The sequence below is a fragment of the Erithacus rubecula genome (assembly GCF_903797595.1).
Source record: "Erithacus rubecula genome assembly, chromosome: 18".
NCBI lineage: Eukaryota > Metazoa > Chordata > Aves > Passeriformes > Muscicapidae > Erithacus > Erithacus rubecula.
The window spans coordinates 14,540,706-14,565,211 of NC_136670.1; the positions used below are offsets into that span (position 1 = coordinate 14,540,706).

Consider the following 24,506-nt stretch of genomic DNA (forward strand, 5'->3'; position numbering starts at 1 on the left):
TGTTTTGGGGAGAAACGTTTGGAAACTCATCTTCAGAATAACTGAGATAACAAGTTATGGCCATGTCTGATCACTGCAATTTAACATCCTTAATAGGCCATTTTTACATTTCTAGTAAGAGTGTAGAGCTGGGAGGATTCCAGGGACCTGAGTGAATGAGCTGTCTCTGTAATGTCCCCACTGCAGTCCTGAGGCTTTACTTGCTCTTGTTGGGCACTTGTACCAGTAGCAATAGGTGCCAGCCATGCATGACTGCAGGATGGCAGAAGGGGAATAGTTTGTGTTGGAAGGGATCTCTGCAGCCTACAGTCCCTCCTTCAGGACAGGGCCAGTGAGATTGGTTGCTTGGGGTCTTGTTCAGTTAAATGTCGATCGCCTCAAAGGACAGCAGATATGAAGTCAATAAAGAAATAGAAGGAGTTCTTGCAGTGCTGAGATCTGGGGCATCTCTGTGGTGTGAGATTTCAATCTGCACATGTGCTTTGGAGCTTTCTGAGTGAAATGTGCTGAGTTTCTTTCACTGTTAATAGGTATCCCTGGAGTTTAAATTTCTGTAACTGAGGCTAATTTATTCTGGGTAACAAAGTGACAGCGCAGTCTCTCTGGGTTTGTCACTTGTTCCAGAATTCTGCACACAAATTTGAGAAACATTATTCTGTCTTATCTTTATAAGACAGAGGCAGAAAGTTAAGCATATATTACAGATAATAGTAAACCGAGGGGGAATGTGTTTTTATGGGTTTTGATTTAAAAGAGCATTGATTAGCTACAAACCCAAGCAAATTGCAGATAAGAAAATACCTTATTTGCAATAGCCATGCTTATTTTCTGGGATCATTTGGATCCGGATCCAAATGATGTACATTGAGGTGCAATTCATAAGGGCTTGTACTGCACAGTAGTCACCATAAGTATTAACCTTCCTGAGAAAGAAACTGATTTGTTTGATACTAAATTTTAAAAAGAACAGCAAGAATCCCAATTAGGGTACTTGCAGTTGCTTTTATATTTTTCTCTCATGTCAGTTAAAAATGGCTTCAGAGGCAGAGACAGTGGAGAATTTTTAAAGTTTTGTTTTGGGTTTCTACCATTAAAACCACTCTCATTGTCACTTCATTGGAAGGGGACAGCCTGAGATCAATAGTCTTTGATTACTTTTAGTAAGATTAGTTTAAAGTGAACTTTAAAGAAAGGAGATTAACTCTAGAATTTTCCAGGTGTGCATGAACCAAGATGGGTGTGAAGCCGTGGTGAATCCTCTGCTTCATTATAGGATCTGCAGTGCCTGATTCTTCAGTGTCTCAGATTCCCTAAATTTTCTCTCCCACCTCTGGTATCTGTGCTACTGCAGCCTCCCTAAATGCTGAATTTGGGTGCTGTAATACCCTGACAATTGGTAACAAATGATCAGGGGAGATGTCTGTTTTCATTATTTTCCAAAGCAGGGTGATGTATTACACATTCAGTGCTTACTGCAAATAGAAGAAGAAGGCCTCCAGTGGCAGTCTGGCTCCAAAGTCCTTTCCTGATGGCTGTTCTGCATGGCATTAGTCAGTTCATTTTCACAGAATCAGGTGTGGGGAGACAGTGCTAATAAAGGTAGAATAGCAGTGTGGTGTCTGGATGTGGGGACAGCTTTTGTTCAGTGCCCTCTGTGCTCTCCTCTGCAGTGAGTGTAACAGTAACCGGGACTCCGTGGTGTCCTACACCAGCGTGCGGAGCAACAGCTCCTACCTGGGCAGTGATGAGATGGGCTCAGGTGAGTGTGGCACAGGTCAGGGGTGGCATGGGCTCAGGTGAGTGTGGCACAGGTCAGGGGTGGCATGGGCTCAGGTGAGTGTAGGCACAGGTCACAGGCTTCCATCTCGTGCCCGGCCCTTCAGCAACTGGGAAGTCTTTGCTTATTATAACCACTTTCATATTTAATTTGCATCAAAACTAATCACAGGAACATAAAGATAGAGATTTACCTTTTTCTAATAAACCACAGTAAGTTTGGGACATGGGAGAGGTATTAGGCAGGGATGTTTCTTTAGTTATTGAATACTTGCATAATGTAAGAATAGTGAGTATTTTGATCTAAGAATTGGAGATAAACCAGCAATCATTATTTTCTTCACACCAGTGTGAAGAGCAGTGTGCCCATGCCTCATCACAGATCATGTTTGTAAGTTAAAAGGTTTTCATTTCTTCTGTATTAGGAGACGAACTTCCCAATGATATGAGGATACCTTTAGACAAGCAAGACAAACTCCATGGCTGTCTGGAACACCTTTTTAACCAGGTGTGTAAAGCGTTGTTCTTACACAGAATTGCTTTCTCTTTATCAATGTCAATCAAAAAACTGGAAGTTCTAAATCACGTTATGAAATAATATTTTGAGGAAGGCGTACTATGGAGATTTTGGGGTACACTGTAAGCAAGTGTATTATAGGACTGTTTGATGAATCACTTTTGTTTGCTTTATTAAAGTCGCCTTGTGATTTAAGCAAGGCTGACTTGCCCTACCTACCTAAGGCATGAGACTAAGGGGGAAAAAGCTTTTATGTAAAAAAAAGGATGGAGTTCTACTACTTTGTTTGATGTAAATGGATCACATTTGCAGATTTCAGGAGGTTCTCACAAGTCTAGTGTGTAAATGTGGTAATAATGTGTGACCCTGGAGAGTTGTTTGCTATTATCTCATCAGCACATAGATCATCGTTGTGGCAAATGCTGTTATTAAATGTGAGAAGCTCTTTGAGGCCAGTTCATGCCTACAAAGCCTGACTGCTGTGTGTCAGCCATTCCAAAATACAAGCAGTGTCAGGGCTTCGGCCGTTTCCCACAAGAGTTCTGTTCAGATTTTCTTCTGCAAGTCTCAGACACTGAGCGATAACATTCCTATTGTAGGTTGATGCAATCAATGCACTTCTAAAAGGACCAGGAATAAATAAGGCCTTTGAGGAAACCAAGCACTTTCCCATGGACCACAGTTTTCAAGGTAAAGAAATAGATTGATTGTACTTAATAATGTGATTTCCAAGACTTAAGAGCTTAACATGAAAGCAGATGTGCTATGGCCACACAGTTCCTTAACTCTGCAGTCTACCCAGTCATGCATTAGGCAGGTACCATGTCTGACCACTGAAATGTTGTGTCTCTAGGAGGTCATTTTCATGGGAATTCCTACTGAAACACACAGAGGCCTCTTTTGTTACATGCTGCTCAATTCTCGCAGCTCTTTCACCAGTTTCCAAATCCCTGCTTTGATGTGCACATATTTGAAAAGGTGCAATGTAGGGATAGTCAAATTCAAGGTGAAGGAGTGCTCTGATAAGCTGATGAGGGGCTGACTACTGGAGCTCCATGGCACCAGAGGTTCTGCCTCGGTTTGCTTAATGGCTTACTCTGCTTTTCTTCAGATGGATGATTGCCAGAATAAACTCATCCTCACATAACACTTATTTTGAAAACTGATTCCCATAGAGAGCAAACAGATGGTACCATGTTTTCTTTTTCCTCAGGGAGCTTGATGACTCTTTGGTTTAATACTTTTGGGGCTCAGGATGTGGTTTCTTTTCTGCCTGAAATACAAAAGATTTTATTTTCTAAATATTTGCTGCATTTTCTTTCCCAGTTGAAAACTGAAATGTTCCCTACTACTCCTGCTGTACGTCAGGTGCTGTAGGAGATGAGAGCTCCAACCTCTCTCAGACTCTGCTTTTAGTTACAGTGGAAAACTCTAGAACTAGAGATCTTTTCCTCCTTTATGTTTTTTCTTGACTCCAGAAATAACTCCTGTGGAGTTCTGTTATATGTACTCATCTCTATGAACACATTCACATTTGTGTCGAATGTTAGCCTTTTCATGCACTGTTGGAATGAAGAAATAACATTTATTTTGCTTAAACAGAATGTCATTTGTTAAAAGTAGCTTAATTACCCTGAGAGAGTCTTTTAGTTAACTGATCACAATGAGGAACAGACAAGCCCTCCTTACACTCAGCTGGAATCCTGGACCACAGTGTCTGTTTAATAGCTACCATAGACACCTTTTTGTGATGGATGGACATTGGAATGCTCTCCTGGTCCTGTCCAGGATCAGTTTTTTGGCATAATTTTTTTTTTTTGGTTTCTCTGTCTTATGCACTTCATTACCAACAATGGGATGTTTGACTTAACTACATAGCTAAGTCATGGAGAATAAATTTTCTACTCTATAATTGAAGAGAGAAAGCAGGATATTTCAGAACTTCTCATCAGTATTATGGGATGTTACAGTTGCAGCGAAGAAGTTGATCTTACTCTCTGGATCTGCCCAGTACAGCTGTGCAGAGGCAGCAGGGGTTCTTTGTCTGTGAATGGGGGAGAGCTCCCTGCACTTGCATGTCAGCCAGGCCCACAGTCCTGAAAGCAATGCAGGGAGACTGCTGATAATGCTAATATGGAAAGAGTCTTTTGCCCTCTCTATTAGTTCTATTTAGGGATCTTCTTAATTCCCAATTGCTGCTGTTGGTGTCTCTGCTTTCATCTGTATTCACATTTCAACTCCTAAGCCACTCTTAGTTATGTGGCATTTTCTTAATGGCTAACACACACTATGTTTTCTAGAATTTAAACAGAAGGAAGAAACCACAGTTAGGTGCCGCAATAACATTCAAGCCAGCATTCAGGAAGATCCATGGAACCTTCCACTGCGAATCAAGAACCTTGTTGACATCATACAGAAACATGTGGAAGGTCTGTAAATAAGGCAAATTTGTTACTAGCTTTGGGGAGAAGAGATCTTAGCCAAATCTAGCAGTTGATTTCATAATTTTAACTCATTTTGTAATAAGGCCTAGAGAGGACCAGGTAGGGCAGGTTATGGTTTGCAGAGTCCTGGTGCTTTATGATAGAATTGAACCTGTGCAGCAATTCCAAAGAACTTTTTTCCTCTTACCTTATTTCATGAGCCTGTTCAGATTGCTGTCAGACTGATCTATCTCCCTTGTGCTTTTTAAACCCTTTTAGAAAATTAAGAGAGAGATGCTTGGTATATTCCAAACTGTGAAGTGAATGCTAATCAGATATTACAACATCCTAAACCATTTCAGTCTGATTGAACTGAAACAGGAGATGAGCCTGATGTTTACAGATCAGTGTGAAGCACTGAATGGAAATCACCTCCTTGAGAATTCATTTGCAAATGCAATTTGTTTCCAGTAATTCATGGGAGTTAACAGAGCATGTAGCAGTAAAATTCTTTGCTTTACACTTAAGTTTTTTTTCCATCATGAATATGTCTGTGCAGGTGAGGGCTACCAGAGTAAATAGACATGGCCATGCGGGTGCCAGGGATTTGGGGGCAATGAGGAAAATGTTAACCAGCTGCAATCACATCTACTTTGGTATTATGTTGACTACAGCATTTATTTTCTTCACTGTTTTAGATGGGAAGAATCAGCTGCTTTTGGCCTTGTTGAAATGCACAGGTAAGGGGTTTTCATTTTTTACAGAACAACATACTCAAGAAGTCCCTAAGACAGGGTTTTTCTGTCTTCATTTTTTTCTTTGTACAACCCTCCTTCCCAGATGGAAGAGAAACCTCATCCCCTTTACTCCTTCCTGCTGTGGTGAGAACATGCAGCAAACATGAGATCTATTGTGCAACTTTTTTGAGCCCATGGACTGTCATCATTCTAAACAGAGCAGGCATGCTGGAATTACAGCCAAAGACCTTAAATGTGCAAGGAGAACTCAAATATGCTGGGGACATCAGGAACCTGTTACCACACACCAACCATTGTGCTTGCAGAGCAAGGGACAGGTCTTCAAGGAGCCTGGGCACAGGCTTTTTGTAATTGTAGCACTTACTTGGTGTCCTTTTGTCTGAAAATAAGATAATACATAACTGGAAACTGGTGTTTCACTGTGCCACACTTGATTCTCAGATCTTCACAGAATGAAGATCAGAGATTTGTATGGCTCTAACTTACCTCTCCACTCCTGCCAGGGTGGGTCTGTGAGTCTGTCCAAACCAAGCTGTGTGTCAGTCTGCTGACCATAAAGGCTGGGTTTTAATAGTAGATAAAATGTCTTCCAAAATGTCTCTCTCTGTGTGCCCCATCTCCTGCAGCACTTCCATGAACATCTGCTGGAAAAAAGGATGGTTGTCCTTAAGGTGAGAATGTGGCCCAGGGCCTGGAATGTGTTAGTCAGTCTGTTGTGTTCAGAGTTTACAAAAATAATCCAGGCCTTCAAAGCCTCTGGGTGATGTCTTCAGCTTCTTTCCCTAGGGAACAGTGCCTTGCCAATGAGAGCAACTGCTGCAGCACTGCACAGCCTGCTGCAGGGGCTGGGGACACCTAGGAAGTAACTCTGCTTATTCATGTGCCTCTCTGGCCTGCAATCCCCTGAAGCATGACAAGATTGATTTGACCAGCATGTGGCTGCCTGGCAGGCATTCTGGAAGCAAAATTAACATGGGGAAATTCTCCCAAGAAACAAACCAATTGGTACCATATGGATGGGCCCAGTTAATGCATTAGGCATATGGGAAGCCCACAAAATACAGATGGATGGGTAAGATTAATCTCTAATAGCCCAGGAGAGATGTAATGGTGGAGACCTTCTTTCAATAGTTCATTTGCTTCTGTAAACATAAAAAGGGAATCAGTCCAGATATGGCTGTAACTAAGGAGTTACTTTCTAGTGGTTAATTTCTTTCCAGTCAGAAGGAGCATGCAGAGAGAGAATAATGAAGAGCCAATTGGACTAGAAAATTTTGCAACATGCACATGTGCCAACTGTACTCTCTTTATCTACCCACCCAGGTCACACAGCAATGAAAGGTTATCTGTGAAATCAGAGCAAAGCTACAGCAGAAGCTGTATGTCATGTCATGCACACACACACACACACACACTACTTTGTTGGCAGTGAGGAGGAAGATGAGCATATTCATGACTTCTTTAGGCTTCTTTCCTTTTCTCTGACAGATACTGAGCTACAGCTGAGACGTGATTCCATCTTCTGTCAGTCTCTTGTGGCTGCTATTTGCACCTTTTCAGAGCAGTTACTGGCTGCTCTCAACTATCGGTACAACAACAATGGGGAGTATGAAGAGAGCAGCAGAGATGCCAGCAGAAAATGGCTGGAACAGATAGCAGCCACTGGCGTTTTACTGAACTACCAGTCTCTTCTCTCCCCCACCGTGGTAAGATGAGGAATTGTGGTATCCTGGGGTCACTTAGCACAGCCAGAGCTGTTGAGCCTCTTACCTGCATTCCAGCAGTGTATTCAGACTCTCACTACTGCAAACTCTGGAGATTTCCACAGCTGACAAACAAGTACTGTATTCCTTTTTCGGTCATGTTCACCTCTTCAAACACTGTAGAAAACAGTCAGCCTTTGTATTTGGAGCAATGCTGCTGTATTTAGAGAGATTTTAGTGCCCAGCTCTTGGTGGCTTGAGTGTCCCCTGGTAAGGACATGCAGCTCCCAAACTGATGAGGAAGTTCTGAGAATCGCAAGGGTTCAGACAAACAGAGTGCAGTCTGTCTCTCAGGTCTGTGGTGCTGGGGCTTGAGGCACCATGTCTGAGGAGAGGAGCTGTATTTGCATAGTTCATCTGCACCTAATGAACAGATGAGCTACACTACAGAAGATCAGCTACTGAACCTCTAAAAATGCTAAGAAAAGAGAGGCATAAAACAGAAAAGTAGTTCTGACATTATATAGAGAAGGGAGGCCTTTTCTCTTTGTAGACGTAGATCAAGTGTGGAGATGTTTTATAAAATACAATCCAAACTATCTATGCATGAAACTGCTATTTGTTTGCATTGCATAGAATGTATTGCTATTTATTTTGCTGTAACTGATCAACTGTTCTTCACATTTGTAGGTATAAAGTTTGGAGAAAGAGATCCCTTCAAACTTACTCAGTTCTTAAATCTCTCTACTCCATGAATCACATCAGATGACATCTAAGCAAAGGGTGGTTTAAGTTGTATCACAGGGCTAAAAAGCTGTTAGTGATTTCCTGGCTGAGATGGAGCTCTGCACTCTGCTTTAGGTTTCCTGAACCAAAACATGCCCATAACAACAGTACCTTCCTGTCACTCATCTTCTGGCAGATAATAACCTGTTTGTGTCCATTGCCTTGCTCTACAGAAGGAGGAGCACACCATGCTGGAAGACATCCAGGTCATTCTGGCTGAACTAGACAAAGTTGCCTTTTTTTTCAAGCAGTTGGATGAAGTCCTTGTAGCAAGTGAGTATTCTCTGTTTCTTTGAGGCACTTTTATTCTATGGATTTAATATTCTCTATGACTGTAAATCTGTGAGCCATGTCACCCCTGGAGAGCACTGGGCAGGTGCTGAAGCACTGAAGCACAGCTGTATTCCCTGAGCTGCCCTTGAAGCACACAGCCCCTAAAGCACGAGGGACACATGGAATGGGGTGTGTGTGTGCTGTGCTGTGTGCCTGGGGCCTGTGCCAGGGTGCCTTAACTGTGTGATTCTGTGCAGGGTGGGAGATATGACAGAGAATTAGCACCACAGGCCCTGTGGTGAGTTCCCAACTTTTCCAAGTGTCCAATGTCTTACCCCTGCAGCTCTCTCTCTTCATGTCCACTGGCTATGAAATGCCATGAAACAACCTGGGATTCTAATTATTAACTATATTTACTGTATTGGGATCAAACATCATACTAGGTCACATTAACTATGATCTTTTAAGTGTAAGATTTCAGAGCCTGCATTCTCTCCATAAAGGCTCTCCCTTATTCACCCTCTGGTGGAGATGTGATATGTCATTAGGTAATCTAACTAACTCAGGTAGCAGTGGTTTCACAATTCTCCTGCTGTAGTAAAGCAGCAAGTGTTTTATCTTTATTTCTTCAGATACTCATGTCTTCTACCACATCGAAGGAAGTCGTCAGGCCTTGAAGGTTATCTTTTACCTTGACAGCTACTACTTCTCCAAGCTGCCTGCTCGCTTTCAGAATGGGGGAACCTTGAAACTGCACACAGTGCTCTTTACAAAAGGTGTCTATAAAAAGCTATTTTGAGAAAAATAAGCTACTAACTACTGATTTTGAAAGATTAAAAATAAAGAATGACCATGGAGCTCTTTAAAACAAGCAGTTGAGACCTACAGACTCACTTAGGAAGCAGATATTTCTATTTTAGGAAGTCCTGGGGGAGTGCTAGACTTCAGAATTAGTCATGAGAACAAGATGTGCTGGCTTGGGGCTTTTTTGCACCTCAGCCATAGAGACGTGTACTGGACTACATGGATAGTTTGATGTGGTGTAGGATCAAGAGATCTGTGCCCAGGCTAGAGAAGTGTTTTAAAAAGCAAGCACCATGACAGAATCATCTGGGCTAGAAATAGACTTGATAAGCAAATATTCACACCAAAATACAAGGCAGGAAAATTCTTTCAAGGGACCATTAATGGGCAGTAATTGCTGTCAGACAGAACTGCTTTCTGTGAAGTTCACCTCTGTGATAATATCAGTGTACTCCCACACTGGGAAAAGCATTAAGTTTATAGAGTAACAGAATCTGCCTGACATGATCCAACAGTCATCTGCTGAGCAATTAAGTGATACAGAGATAAATAAATGAGTTTTAAAAAAACACTAATAACACAGCTTTAGTAAAATGTTTTCTTCTTCAGCTCTGGAGAGTACAGAGGGGCAACCACAACCAGCTGGTTCATCTCTAGAAGAACTCCCACAGCAAATTAATGGCATTTCACTCGAAAAAGTGCAGCAATACTACCGTAAACTCAGGTATTTTGTACTTCTGCTTTGCCTTAAAAGACATTGAAAATTTCAGAGCACTCCTTGGTAAGGGCCTTAAAATTTAATGAAAAAGATTGTTTGTTCCTGATGCATTTTTTGCACATATAGAATCTTTGGAGATTGGCCGTTTTCTTCCAATAGTTTAGGCCATTCAGAAGGAATGCAGATTTGACCTCAGAATTTTGTGCAGAGAAAATTATATTTTTCTTAATGGGGATTTAGAACATGTTAAACTCTGTAAATTACTGCAATCACAATGGTTTAATAAGGAGACAGATCTTCAAGTGCAAGATTTCTAGCATAGCTTTCTCAGCTGTTTTATAAAAGATAGTACACATATATGTGCTTGAAGTGGGACAAACTCAACTAATGTAGTACCTGCTGGCCTTTTGCAGGACATTTTACCTAGAGAGATCAAACTTGCCCACTGATTCCAATACTACTGCAGTGAAGATTGACCAGGTATTGTTTCTGCATGTATTTCTGCAATAAATTCTCTCATATTTCAACATTTCTAAAATTCCGGTTGAGGGTTACCTGTATGGCAGATCTGTACAAACCCAAACAGCATTTTAAAATATTCCCAATCTTAAAGGGGGAATCTGAATTTCTCTGAAGCTTGGCTACAGTTCTTTTGTCGAAAAGAAAATCAGGCCCTGAGTAGACACAAGAGCCCTTCAATGCAGCACTAAGGAGACTGTTTGACCCTGCCTGTCCTTGCCAAACACAGATGCCAGTCAGAATGGGCTCATTTTCCTCTCCCACAGATGCATGAAAACCAAAAAATGTTCAGTTTGCAAGTTATGCTTTGCTCACTTTGTACACTTTGTTGGAGAGAAAACAAGAAAATAGTGCTGCCCAGCATCTCACCTATAGGCAGGTGACGTGTGGATATGTGAATGCAAAGCATTAAAATGCTATCGTAGGGAATATATTTGCAATTGTAATACCCATTGTAAACAACCTGTGTGATTTGTGATAAAAAGATTGTCCTAAGCCTAAGTAATTTTATTTTGCCACTTCTGAAGTTCATATATATTGTAAATAGTTGTTACTGTGTGGCATTTACTCTGTGTAGAATGTTGCGATTAGACATAGGGTAGACATAGGATTAGACGTAGGATAAAGACTTGTAAATGTCTTTATAGATGGAAGGTGTTAATGCGCTACTGATGGTTTTTGTATTGCTTTGTTCAGCTCATTCGCCCTCTCAATGCGATGGATGAGCTTTGCAGGCTGCTGAAGTGGTTCATCGGTGCCAGGGCAGGGCAGTCAGGGTGCTGCAGCAGTGCTGCCGCAGGGGCTGGCCTGCTGCCCGTGTCCTCGGAGCTCTGCTACCGGCTGGGAGCGTGCCAGATCACCATGTGCGCCACCGGCATGCAGAGGTGAGCGCGGTGCTGCTTCTGCCACGGCACCTTCTGGCCTGTCTATACCCCTGCTCCTGCTCAGGGCAAAGTATGGTCAGTTCTAAGGGAATGTCATAAGGATCTAAATCTGCTGACATCTTTCAGGGCTGGTTGTAACTTCTGACACTTTTGTTACTAAGTAGTATTGACACAAAATATTTTGTGTTTCAGTGTGTCATCCCATGCAACTGATCGAGTGATCTCATTGCATAGAACTTGTAGTCAGCATTGTGTTCAGTCACACACTGAACATGTAGGAAGTTGGTCAAAAATAGCTTTAGAATCTTGATGTGTGCACACATTGATTTTGAAACGCATCACTGTTCTGGCAGTGTTTCAAAAGTAAAGATTAATTTGTGAATCCCTTTAAAATGAGTCAATGCAGAAGACCAGTGACACACAGCCTTGTAATGATGTTGGAGACTCAATTGCAGTATCCAGATACAACAAGACTGAGGTCATTTAGCAGTTTTGTATGTAAGAAAATCTAAAAAAGGTAAATACAAGTAAATAGCTAGCAAAAGCAATACATAACAGCTAAGTGTCCTGCACATGCCTGTTGCCTAGGGTGACTTTATGATGCTCGTATCCCCAGTCGTGTTCTCTTTGTGCTGCATGTTGAGTTCTCAGCTTTAAGGCTGGATCCAGAGTGAGAAGAAGCACGCAGTTTGTTACCAGGGACCGCCCTTGTCCCACATTGCTGCTCCTGGGCTGTGCTGTCAGCACAGACAGTGCCAGAAAGCTCTCCTTTGCTTTTAGTGAGTTTTTTTGGCTGGCTGAGGCAGAGAAGTGCCCCAGACTGTGGCTTTTTCTTTTTCTTGGAACTGCTGGACCCTGGTCTGGAGCGAAAAGCCAGAAGCACAGCAGAAGCTCACACCTGTGGCCCACCAGGGCTCAGGATGTGGCACTGCCCGTGCCAGAGAGACTGATAAGAGACTGATAAGAGACTGATAAGAGACTGAGTGAGCCGAGCTACACCCCATGGCAAGGCCTTCCCGAGTTTGCCATCTTTCCAGAGCAATGAGAGGTTCCATTGTTTAATATTATTCATTTTTCATGCTTGTGAACGGTTTGCTTGTTAAATAGTTTTTTCCACTTTTCTCCAAGGAAATCTTTCCCCAAACCAGTTGGGGGAGGGGCTGCTTGAATCTGCTTTCTAGAAGGAGCCCATTCGGAGGTTTCCTGCCCCGTTTGCCCTAAAGCAGGACACCTGTGTGTACTCTGGAAGTTGTGCTGTGTGGTTTGCTAGCTGTCATTCCCTTGTGCAGGAGTACTCTGAGTGTGTCCCTGGAGCAGGCAGCCGTTCTGGCCCGCAGCCATGGGCTGCTGCCCAAGTGCATCATGCAGGCCACAGACATCATGCGAAAGCAGGTGAGTGCTGCATGTGTCTGCTGCATGCCACTAACACTGGGCAAACACCACCTGACTGTGGGGCAAACCTACATATCCCTACTCCTACTAATGATGGATAACTATTGTGTGTGACAGGAGCAATTAACTTTTGCATGTACGGCCCCTAGAGCAGTTCAAATCTGTGCCTCGGCGTACATTGTATGTGCCCTGATGGTTAGAAAAGAGAGAAAGTGCAACATATTTAAGACAACATCTGTACAAAAAAAAAATCCAAGTCTCAATCATAGTGTTAAAATAGCAGAAATTACCTAGTGCTAGGCAGCAGTGCTTGTAAAGTGCTTTGGGGCCAATTTATCTTCTAAGTAAACAGAGATGGTAACTGTATCCACCCAATGAATTCCAGATCTTTTAGAAGTGGTTAATGGATTCTCAAATAGGAACTATGCTCCCATCATAATATTTTTTCCTAAGGGTCATTTGCTTTATCAGTACTCTTGGTACCATAAATTTTCTGTTTCCACAGGGACCAAGGGTTGAAATCTCTGCCAAGAATCTGAAAGTGATGGACCAAATGCCACAGCATGCACCTCGGTAGGTTATTACATATTACACATTTTCTCTGAGGGCTGATTTTGTTTCTGTAACAATTGTGGAGTTCCTGCTATAACCAAAGATGATCTTAGTAGCAATACTGGATAAAAAGAAAAAAATATCATATTCTTCTTTCTCCTGTACTAAACTAAGTACACACTATAGATTAATCAGCTGTGCTGCTTATGATTTGCAGATCATCAGACTCAGGGGTTTCTGCATTTTCTGAATCAGACATAGCTGATCTTTTTTGGATTGTTTCTGGGAATTGGCAAAGCTAGTGATGGACAGTCATCTCTGGAATGTTTGCAAAGAAAAATTTCTGAACAGCAAATTTGACTGCAGATATGTAAAGATAATACAGTAGTGTGCTTACAAGAGTTCTGCCAGAGCAGGTTTAAGAGCCAGCACTTCCAGTCAGAGTAACCACACAGTAACACAGCCCTAAGGAACCCCAGTTGCCCAGGGTTATATCTGGGTTTGTCTAGAAGGCACCTTTGAAAAGTCCTGTACATTTGTGAATCCTACTGCACCTAATGGGAGATAGAGATGTACATCTTTCTCTACAGGAGAATAATACCTTTGCTTTTAAGTAAAGTATCTTGAGTCACTTTCTTCCAATTTCACTTCTGAGAGAGAAAAGAATGTTCTTCAATAAGCTGTAAACACAGCATTTTCCCACAATGCCAATATCAATTTGTCATGTTTTACATGACAATATATACAAAATCTGTCTGTAAAAATACCAGAAAAACTTCTGATTCTGCTGTTGTTAATGGCCTTGTTTACATGAAGGAAAAAAGCAGTTCTGGGCCACAATCAGTGTCAGAAAAGGTCCAGCAAAGTCTGTGCCATATCTTCAGACAGAACAAATGTGTTTGCTAGTGCCTCAGTCCTCCAAAGAGCACACAGGTTCCGTGTTAAGAAGACTTAAACACTGGTACCTTATTCACACATTAAGACTTCTGAGTTAGTATAAATTAGCCCCTCTTTTGATTTTTATTTTTTCTTTCCTATCCACTCCTCAAAATGTTTATAGAAAATTATTTTAAACTTTAGAGACTGTGGTGATGCTTTCTCTACCAGTCTCGGTTCATTTTCTCAGAGACGTTAGAAAGAGTGGAATTATCCTTCTGTTGGCTTGTAATTGCTGTTTCAAAAACAAATAAAACAACGGTGTTGGCTGTACCATGGAGTATAGTTATTTTGCATTATTAATGGCTGTACATTACTTTGGCTCCATGGGCCATAAGCATATTTCCTTAAAAAAGAAGCAGTTTTAAAAACAAATCACAAAATAAGGCTTTTTTTTTCTTTTGAGTACGCTCTAATCACAATGACAAATAGTAGAACTATTTACTGGGATTATTTTGGGGCAGTAAAGCCCAGATATGTGTTTTCCTACTGGGTTCCATCATAATGTGAAATAAACTGAGCACAGTTAAAAGGAGATCTGGTGAATTAACTCCCACAATTATATTTCTTAGCACAAATCTGTAATAGCTGTCTTGAAAGAGAAGTTATAAGTTTATTCTGATGTAAAGAAGAAAAAGCCAAGGAGAAGCTCACAAAGTCACACATGAATGACAAGTCAACATGTGCTTAGGTTTAACCACTGTTCTCAATTTCATAATCTTGTGAGTCAAAAAATTTCTTTTTTGATTATTATGAATTTTAAGATTTGTTCAAGCATGTCAACAAGCGGATATGTGTTTTTATGTGTTTGGCATCCCAGCCTGTATGAGGGGGAGAACTTTGTTGTCCAGAAAAAATGCTGAACTGGATTTAAAACCAAAAGAAATAGAAAAAGAGATAAGGGACTGTTGAAGAACCAAACTGAGCCAAAACTAAGAGGACGCAATAGAAAGTCTCAAATAATATTGTAATCAATGCCTGTAAATACTTTAGTTAAGAAATGGCTAGCGGCCCTTCTAAACTTGCAATGACTAAGATTAAAAACAGGGGTATGTTTGATAACATCGTTACCTCTAAAGCTTGCAGAATAACAAAGAAGCTGCTGACCCTCACGCCTGATCGCAGTAGCTGCTGTTATCCCCGTGAGTTTTAATTCCCTGCTCTCCCTCTGCACAAAAGCCTCTATAGGTTGTGCCAGCCGCCGACAGAGGGGGATGTGTAGAAGTCAGAGCAGCCTTGGCAGCCCCGCAGGAGGAGCCCTGGCCAGGGACCCCAGGAACTGACCCCGTGGTGCTCTTGGGCTCTGTAGAGAGGGACCTGCTGGCCCAGGCAGCAGCAGCCTGCCTTGGAACTCCTGGAGCCCGTGCAGGATCCATGTGCTTCTCTGTCCTCTTGAAGAAACTCTTGAAACAAGCACTACAGGCAAGAATGGATGCTGCTGCCATTCCGCAGATGCCTGGGAAATGACATTCTTCTTCAAGTGCAGTTCTCCTGGTGATTTGTTTGTGCAGCCACCAGAATGTTGTGGACTTCAAGATACGGTTTGGTTCAGAAAATCCTGCTGGGCACACCTCTCCCCCCTGTACTGCCCCGGGCACCCACTGAACTGCCAGCAGGTTTTTTGGTCTACATCCTTTAGCAGTAGTTTCATAAACCCCTCTTTGTCATGAACTGATGGGCACTTTTGAGCAAAGAGCACAATCTATGGTTTATTCAAATAGGAACATAAAGAATTTCTTCTGGAGTAATTTCCCACTTCGGTCCAGTGAGAGACTCTCTCTGTGCTGCAGAGTATACATTCCATAATACTTCTTATCATTACTACATTTTACTTACTGTAGCTTTCAAGTTTTTGATTAACTCTTTTTACTAATGCCCTGTGATTATGTACTCTGGAATACAGTGCTAGTGAAGAGGAGTGTAGGATTTTTAAGAGAACTTCACAAAGAAAAAATACAGTCTTATAATCTGATTATTTGAACAGATGTAGTTTTTAAAACAGGTCAGGAGAACTATACTTATTTATGTGGAGTGGAATAATAAGTGTTTTCGATCATGTTATTATATGTACAAGATTAAAATAAAAATTATATTGTTTAAAATGGGACCAATATACTGGCAGTTACACAGCTACTCCCAGTTTACAGAAAAAAAATCTACATTATTTAAGATCCTCAATATTTAAGTAGTCTTTAATACAGTTATTAAGATGTATTAGGGATGCTTCTAAGTTAAAAGAAAAAAGGAATCATGTATATAATGCTCTTTATTTTTTTCTTGTTTGAAAAATTGTTCTGCATTCTGTCAGTATTACCTTAAGCACTGTAATTTTTTCCACATTACTTGCTAAAACTCATCAAAACATGTCAGCAGTCTCAGGACAGAGATAATGTTCTTTTGGAGTGAGTGCCTTAACAAGACCAACCCTCCCTAACATGGCAGGTGTGCAAGAAACTCCCCATTCCTGTTCTCTGCCACGTCCTTTAAACCAGCTCCCAGTCAGGAGACCCAGGAGCTTTGCAGTAATGTATATTTTAGAAAATAAAGGTTTGGGGGTTTTATTTGTGTTGTTGCTTGTTTTTTAGTGGGCTTAATTTTATTTTAATATCCAAAGCAACTCTAAAACTGGATGTTTTCATTTGGACGTGAAGACCTCTAATTTTTCCAGCCTCTTGAACACAAAACTGCTTATGGCAAGTTGAGGGTATAGTTTGAATCTCGTTTCCTAATTTTTTAATATTTGTTTTATTCTCTCACAGACTGAAATAATTTTGGGGAAGGAATTTGGTTTTTTTTTTGTTTTGTTTTTTTTTTTTAAATTTCTTACTTCTGTTTCCTGTGATCTACAGCAATGTGTTGCAGGGAACTAGGACAGCCCATGGACTGCCAGCTTTGGGATACAGATTTGGTACTGAGAGTCCATTCTGGACTGCAACCAGATGAGCAGATCTATTTCAATGCACTTTTTGTTAATTTTGGAAAAGTTACCCTTACCATTTTTTATTTGAAGGAAAAAAAAGTATGTTTCTTCACTGAATCCTCAATCTCAAATATGCTTTACTATAAAAACTGTAGGAACACCCCAAAGTAAAAAAGAACCTGTTGGGCGAGCCCTGCCTGTGTCCCCATCAGTTGTGCTCTGCAGCCTCTGGCAACATGAGAGATGCAGAGAAGGGTTTCCAAGGGCATTGACACTGTGCACTGTTTTACACTGAAATGTATATGTTCTTCTCACTGAAAACCTGATAAAATTTTTTTTATTAAAAGTTGGTTTATATTATAAGGAAAGAAAGATAATCTTGTTTTTTGTTACACCCTTAGCTTCTTTACCCTGCATTATGTTGAGCAGTTACACTTGTTTAGCATGGGGAGCAGTCAGAACTTTAAATGGTAAAGAAAAAGCTGAGTTTGATTTCAGCTCAAACTGGCAGTGTAGAGCTGAACTCTTCCTGTTTGTGCAGTCACCTAAAGCTGGGAGGGAGACCACAGACTCTGGTTAAGGTAGAAAAGAAAAACTGGTTTGATGCTATAAAATTGTGGGGTTTGAACCTGTGCTGGGAACTAACAGGTTCAAGTGGAAAAAGAAGAGCGCAATGCACAAACCAACCTGCAAGCAAAGAGAGATTAGATCTGCAGAATTTCCAGGGCTAAAAGCAAAGAATCAGGCCTGGCACAACAAAACAAGTGCAGATTTTGTAGATTTGGAATATCTACTATTTGGATACAGTGGAAGTGTGGAAGATAGTCAAGATGGAGAAGATGGGAACTAGAGCTGCTTGATGATGAGGCGGGTGGGGTGCGGTGGCAGCTCCAAGTGGAATTCCTTGTGTATGTGTCTTGTAACTGAGTTTGCTGAACGTTTTCAGCTGAAGAACAGATATTGGCAGTCTGGGGTGATGCTGATTGGAACACTGAACAAGATGAAATGAGTGGGATTAGATTTTTCCACAGAAATACTAGCTCATACCTTTGAAGATTGAACAAAATATTTTGCTATATTTTTTAATTGATAATAAAAGGACCATATCATAGAGTTTGTCACAAGATGGTGCAGAGGCAATTTGATAGAATCGTGAAAGCTCAGCCTGCTTTTTACTAGGAAACAAAAGTCAGTTATGATGGAGAAGTATCCAGGCCTCTCTGCTGAGGGCAAATAAGTGAAAACGCAGTAGCTAGGTGTTGAAGAAAACAGATGCCTTTATAAGAAAATAATAATGAGAAAGGCAAAGACAGTTCAATCTCAATATAAATACAGCCTGATGGAGAAAACATGATCAGGGTGAAATATTAACTGATCGTTTTTCTTCCATCAGGCTTTGACAAAAAAAGAAATAACTTGTCCAAAGCAAGTTGTAAAGGCTTAAGCAGTGAAGAAATGACAGTACACTCCCTTAGGTAGAATCCTGGTCTCCTTTGAGCTTACAAAGCATATGATTTGAGTGAGCAAAATTGAGTGATTGAATTAGTAGCTGCAGAAAAAAGTCATAAAACCCATAGGTGACATTTGTCACTTACTGCACATAATCATTATAATAATCTCATTGGGGCTGAAGATCTACTATCAGAAAAATTACTGATATATGAATGCAGTTTTTCTTAACATATCCTATAGAACCAGTCAGCCATTGGGTTGCATTCTTACAAGGTACATATCAAAGAGTTAGTTCTTTACCAAAGGAATTTACATCCAAAAATCTGGCCTGTTTTTGGAGGGTGTTGTTACTCCCCCCATTCCTAACAAGATACAGGGTCCAGACAAAAAATCCCCAAGACAACCAGCCCTGCTCTTGTTAAGGCTTGGGGTCCTGGGTCAGATCCTGAGCAGATTACTCAGACCCTCTCTCCGTTTCAAACTGGATTAGAAACAAAGCCATAAACCTCCCGACTCTTACACTTCCAAAGTGTCTCAAGTGTTCTCTCTCCTGTTCCAGCATGCCTCAATAAAGCTGTTCAGTGCTTTAGGACACATTTTGTGTGGCAGCAGTGGGAGCAGAGAGCAGTGCCCTGGCTGGTGTGAAGAGCAGAGTTAGCACAACTTTTCCAGTCAGCCTGGAGAAGCCAAACTGCTGCTAAATAAAGCTGCTTTCACTGAGCTGCCAAAGCTTCCTCCTTGGAGCTCTTTAACAACCCCTTCATGGTTGTCATGATTCACTATTTGAAAAATACTTCTCCTTGCCAAAAGAATGACTCATTTTGTAAAATGTCAATTAATGCCCTGCAGAGTCTGCAAAAAAATAGGTCTTCGTTTTTAAATGAATTAGGATAAAAATTAGTAATTGATTTTTTAATCAAGTGATTATTTTCTTGATCCTGCTTAAAATTAAATTTAGTTATAAGCACTTTGAAGGCAGCATAGAAAGAATCATCATTATTTAATCAGCTTTAAATTACTTACATAATTACTTACATGAGTGACGTTTTCATCTTGATATAATTTAAAATAATTAGAATGGCTTTATCACAGTTTTAGTGTGCAAAAATTAAATTCACATTATTAGAGGCTTGGATATTGGGATTTTTGATGGATTTTATCTGCAAAATATCACATGAAAGTTAATGTGGCTATCACATGAATTCAAGATTTGGCAAGGATGCATCATTCGTCTGTGATTCCATGTGAACTCAGTTCTGTTTTATTTTCAGGGTGCTTACTATAGTTTTTGTAAAGAATAAGCAATTTTAGTACTGGTACAACACATGGTGTGTCTTGCTACAAAAAGTAACAAACCTTGAGCCTTTTTTCTTATGCCTGCTTGGGTGTAGGTTCAGTAAATTCAGTAGAATCAGAGTTATAGAGTTGGTTGCAAACCAGTGACAACCAGCAGGTTTAAGCAAATAACTCAAATGCGACAGAAGTTTCAACTTTTTAAGCAGTAGTTTAAAACTATGAACTAGGGAGCTATTTCACCTCTGTATGGATAAGAAATAAGAACAATAATTCTAACTGAAATGACTGTATTAAAATTGTGGAGTGACAAGAAACAAATTTGTTTTTGCACTGGATGGGTGTGATCAGCACTATGCTGCTCACATCTCTCGGGATCTGCCACTGTTCACCAATGATCTGATAAATGGGATAAATGGTCTGGTGAAAAAAAAATAATAGAATAACAAAATCCAAAGGCAATTGAAAAAAGCTGCAAAAGAAAGTTGTAGTAATGAGTGTCTGAAGTGATTTAATTGCAATAAAATGAACTATCAGCAACTGCAGAGCATTGGTCACACAAAATAAATCACTAGGCACTGGAGGTACAAACCCAGGTTTTAAATTTGATACCCAAGCTTTGGAAAATCTTTCAGAGTTTCCGTGAACCATTCTCTGGAATCTTTAGTTCAGTATTTTGTGCCAACCCAAAAGAAACTGGAATTGTTATGAACAAAAAAGAAGCCATAGCTTGTTAATTCCGTGGTGCCCCTGAGTCTTAACCACTACAAGAATTATTATTGGTTTAGGCATGAAACACTTTTGAACCCCCTTGAGAATCTGCACACAAGCAATATGTCCTGTGCCATACAAGGGCTTTTGCAGCACAGAAATAACTCCAGTTCATGACAGTGTAGGCATCCTCTGACCTCTGAGCAACCTGTGCTTCAAATTTAGCAATTTTTCCTCCTGACTTTCTTCTCTGTATGTACCCCAGAAAGGTTCTTGATGAGAAGCTCAGGGTTTCTCCCTTCATCAAGTGAGTTTCCTTTCATTTGGGTATTTATAACCATTAAAAAATGTCAAGAATACTGTTTAGAATTTGCCTTAATACCTGAGATCAGACTCATCTGAGTCTAGTCTCAAAGTGATGGAAGAAAACACATAAAAAACCACATATTTGTAGCTTAATTTCTCATTAATAGTTAAGTTTTATTCATGGATACTCATAAAATTGTGAAATCAATTAAATCTCATGGAAATATCTGTATAAGCACCAGTAAGTAAAACCCCTGCTGGTTTCAACAGCCTTTTTCAGATAAAAAATCAGGAAGGAGAAAAGATTATATGACAAGTTGCTATGGCTTACAAAACCACAGTCCCATTTACTATGTCTCTATTTGATAAAGGCTCTAGGAAACTTCCAATTTGCAATGAGTAATGGAATTAAAGCTACGATTTCAGCATACTTGTGCATTAACAGTCCATAGAAACTATCTCAGCTGTTTGTTTACTGACTGATAAATAGCCTTCTCTCTCTTTGCACATGGAGAAATGAAAAATAGAGAAGGTAAATTATCATATCAAGATAGAAAAGGAGAGAATTAGATTCCTCTTTTCCACAGATGGAAAGTTTTTCTGCTGGGCCAAGCCAGTCTTCCAGAAGGTTGCTTGTGATCAGCACACAGCCAATGCAAAGCTTTTTCTCCTCCCAGAACAACCAAATACTAGGTAACCATTAAAGTTTTGTGTTTATCACAGTCAGAAATCTGCTTCTGGATTCATGTTTAAGGAAACTCATAAACTCATAACTCTTCCAAATTAATGTCGTGTTAGATGTGGATCTGAATATTCCATTGTCAGATTCTAAAAAATGGCAGAGGTTGCAGAATTAAAACTAAAAAATCCCTATCAAGCAAAGAAATTTCCACTATCACCTTACAATTATGCTGCTTGTATCTACAGCTAAAAGGACATTAAGAACAGTAGCCCAGGTTTGCAATGCTGTCGGAGTAGCTGGATCCCCTAAAGAGAGAAAAGAAGTAAATATTCAGTTAGCTCCACTGGGATAATTTGGCTGTTTTTGTCAGCAGGACATTTCAAAACCAGTTCAGCTGTATACACCCATAAAATAACAGACTTTCCAAGAGACACGTGGAACTCAGCTCTCTCATGTGCACATCCATCAGCCCCCAGCGTGACCACTCATTGCCCTTAACTCCTGCTCTCCTGCTGCTGTCCTTCACTGCAGTTGAATGACACTCAAACATGTAAAATTGCTTCTTGCCTCTGAAAGCCAGAGGAAATAAAGGCAATCACTCCCAGGCCCTCTCTTTCTCCAAATGAGTTTTCCCACTTACTAATATAATAATGAGTAATAAACAAATAAGTAATAAGCAAATACAGTCTAAGCAGTCACAGGAAATTGTTTTCAGAAAGCAATTTTTGATTGATACAACTGAATGGACACTATTAAGGGTGATTATTAAAAATTAATTTCATTTTTGCACATTATGTCCTTCGTGTGATTTGTTGCATAATACCACTCCAGAAATATTACTTTTTTGCTCATCTGGGCAGGACACAGATGATGGACTGCTGGAGAGACACATAACTACCCTCAAAAGTGGTAAACCTCACTAGTTTAGACAGACCAGCCCATAAGAATCTTCAAACATACTAAGAGCTTTCATGTGTGTCCCAAAACTGATACACACAGTAAACAGCAATCTGTTTACAACTACAAAATAGATTTTAAAGACAGGACAACTGTCCATTTCCACTCTTTTCCCCTTATTATGGCCTGAATATATTCAGAGTGCTAGCAGCTGTAATGGAAGCTGCTGAAAGAGGATGTCTTTTCCATACACTTCAATTACGTTAAAGTGGCAGGGGTTTGGGATTGTCTTAACTATTTAGTTATTGACTGGCCTTTAGACAGGACTTGTTTCTGGTTTCTCAATTTAACCTTTTGTTCCATTAAATTCACTACAGTTAGCACACTACAGTTAAATGAATTGCATTTTGGAAGATTAACTAAGTCAGATAGTAAGGCTATGTGCACAATTCTCTCTCTGACCAATTCCTTACAGGTCATCAGCTCTTGTAAAAAAAAAAAAAAAAGAAACCCAAAAAACAAAACCAAACTGAGAAAGATAAGTCTCTGAAAGATCAGGATTGAAAGGGGTTTTAACCACCTGATTTTTCCCCCCTGTTTTCCACAAAAGAGTGGAGAGCATGGGACAGCCAAAGGGAAGACTTAGACATTCTTTGTTTAATTTCCTGACTGAAAACACCTAAGAAATTATTGCTTCACAAAAGCATGTTAGGATGCATTTTTTCCACTGGAATTTAAGCTAGCTTTTTCACAGGAGGAATGATAACTTCATATTAAAATTAAAGTCACCACTAAAAGATCAATGGCTAATCCTGCGGATTAATCTCTTCAACAGAAACCAAGAAACTTTTGGTGAATTTTTTTGTAATACATCTCCATTGAAAGCAGTAGAAGTATAGTATAAGGGGAAGGAGATTTTGGTTCCCTGCATTCACATCACCCTACATACACCTGCTTCTGTTCTGTAGTAAGCACTACAGCATGATTTAGAACAAAGATGAAAATATGCCAGGTTGTAAAAATAATGATTTCTTTTTTCTATTTATAGTTTCTTCTCAATGTTCTCTTAAATGGAAGAGATTTCTAATAAATTATTGTCTTTGCAGAGCCACAAAACATCAACAGTTTATACATAGGATAAACTGTGGATGTGATTGATAAATCTGGCAACATGGAAATCATTCTCTCTTAGTCTTTCCCTAGACAGAACTTCTACAGACACACAGGGGGGAAAGCTGAAAGGAGACAAGGAAATGAGGGGGTTCAGGTAGATGAAACACCGAGTGAAAAGACTTCTTTTTTTCGGTAGAACACTCTGCAGACTACGTCGCATGATGGCTCTGTACCGTTAAGAGATCTAGAAAAGTACAGACTTGACAGTAAACCTGAAGGTTTCAGGTTTTAAACATGAAAACTTAAGATGAAAACCATTCTTTGTGTTCACTGGTTTTTGCCCTTTGACTAAGAGCAGCAGGCATTGTAGGAGAAAACAGGAAAACAGGTGCAATCTTTCACTGACTCACAGCTCAGCAAGATTGGCATGTGTTTTTTTGAAGTGAGTTTAAAGATCAGTTGCCAGTTTAGAAGTACAATCTCTTGCAACTTCCAATATTGATGAAGGCCAGAGAGAATTCCTTTTTTTGTGGTATCACATCAGATCAGAATGCATTTTCAGATGCTGTCAGTGAACCAGAAAGCAGCAAGAGGATTTCACCAGGAAAGAATAATTTTATGAGTCTCTGAAATGAGTGCCCTGCTGGCCTGAATGTGGGTAAAACCCATGATTAAATCTGCCACTGTTCCTGCTTTACTGTCTGCTGTTGTTAGACTTTATACTGAAGAAAGGTCAAAGCTTTAATCTGAGTTCATCTTGTATGTCTACTAAGGATAATTAAAAAGCCCCAAAACGAACCAGGGTCAGGTTTGATTTCTTCTGAATTACTTCCTGGTGAGAAGCCTTTTACAATTATCTGTTCTGCTGCATGGGGGGTTTTTTGGAACATTTGGCTGATCCGTGTGACACAGACATATGTATCTTCAGGACATAACAAAATGTTCAGATAATTTGTTTACTAGAAACAGTTAATGGGATGAGTGGAGGCCTAGTAAGTATGAGAAAGAATGCTGTAAAATAAGCTCTACTCTTTAAGAAGTAAAAATATGAAAACCATTGTACACAAAATCCTTTATCCTGAAAGTCCCAC

General features: G+C 40.2%; 1 protein-coding gene across 5 annotated transcripts in view; it reads left to right on the plus strand.

Annotated features, from left to right (window-relative positions):
- The window catches only part of PREX1 (phosphatidylinositol-3,4,5-trisphosphate dependent Rac exchange factor 1), a gene marked incomplete at its 3' end in the record, with an annotated part of 113,638 nt that extends 97,036 nt beyond the window's left edge, over positions 1–16,602 (plus strand). For 3 of the 5 annotated variants that reach the window (XM_079321721.1, XM_079321719.1, XM_079321720.1), the window contains exons 27-40: positions 1,671–1,759; positions 2,202–2,284; positions 2,893–2,983; positions 4,594–4,722; positions 5,415–5,456; positions 6,963–7,180; positions 8,137–8,236; positions 8,869–9,012; positions 9,650–9,764; positions 10,172–10,238; positions 10,974–11,161; positions 12,451–12,553; positions 13,059–13,126; positions 15,221–16,602. In XM_079321721.1, coding sequence (XP_079177847.1) covers positions 1,671–1,759; positions 2,202–2,284; positions 2,893–2,983; positions 4,594–4,722; positions 5,415–5,456; positions 6,963–7,180; positions 8,137–8,236; positions 8,869–9,012; positions 9,650–9,764; positions 10,172–10,238; positions 10,974–11,161; positions 12,451–12,553; positions 13,059–13,126; positions 15,221–15,263 — 1,480 coding nt within the window. Of the gene's footprint in view, positions 1–1,670; positions 1,760–2,201; positions 2,285–2,892; positions 2,984–4,593; positions 4,723–5,414; positions 5,457–6,962; positions 7,181–8,136; positions 8,237–8,868; positions 9,013–9,629; positions 9,765–10,171; positions 10,239–10,973; positions 11,162–12,450; positions 12,554–13,058; positions 13,131–15,220 lie in introns of those variants that run through there. The other 2 variants (XM_079321722.1, XR_013776310.1) reach the window with 2 other exon arrangements.
- Between the last annotated feature and the right edge of the window lie 7,904 nt (positions 16,603–24,506).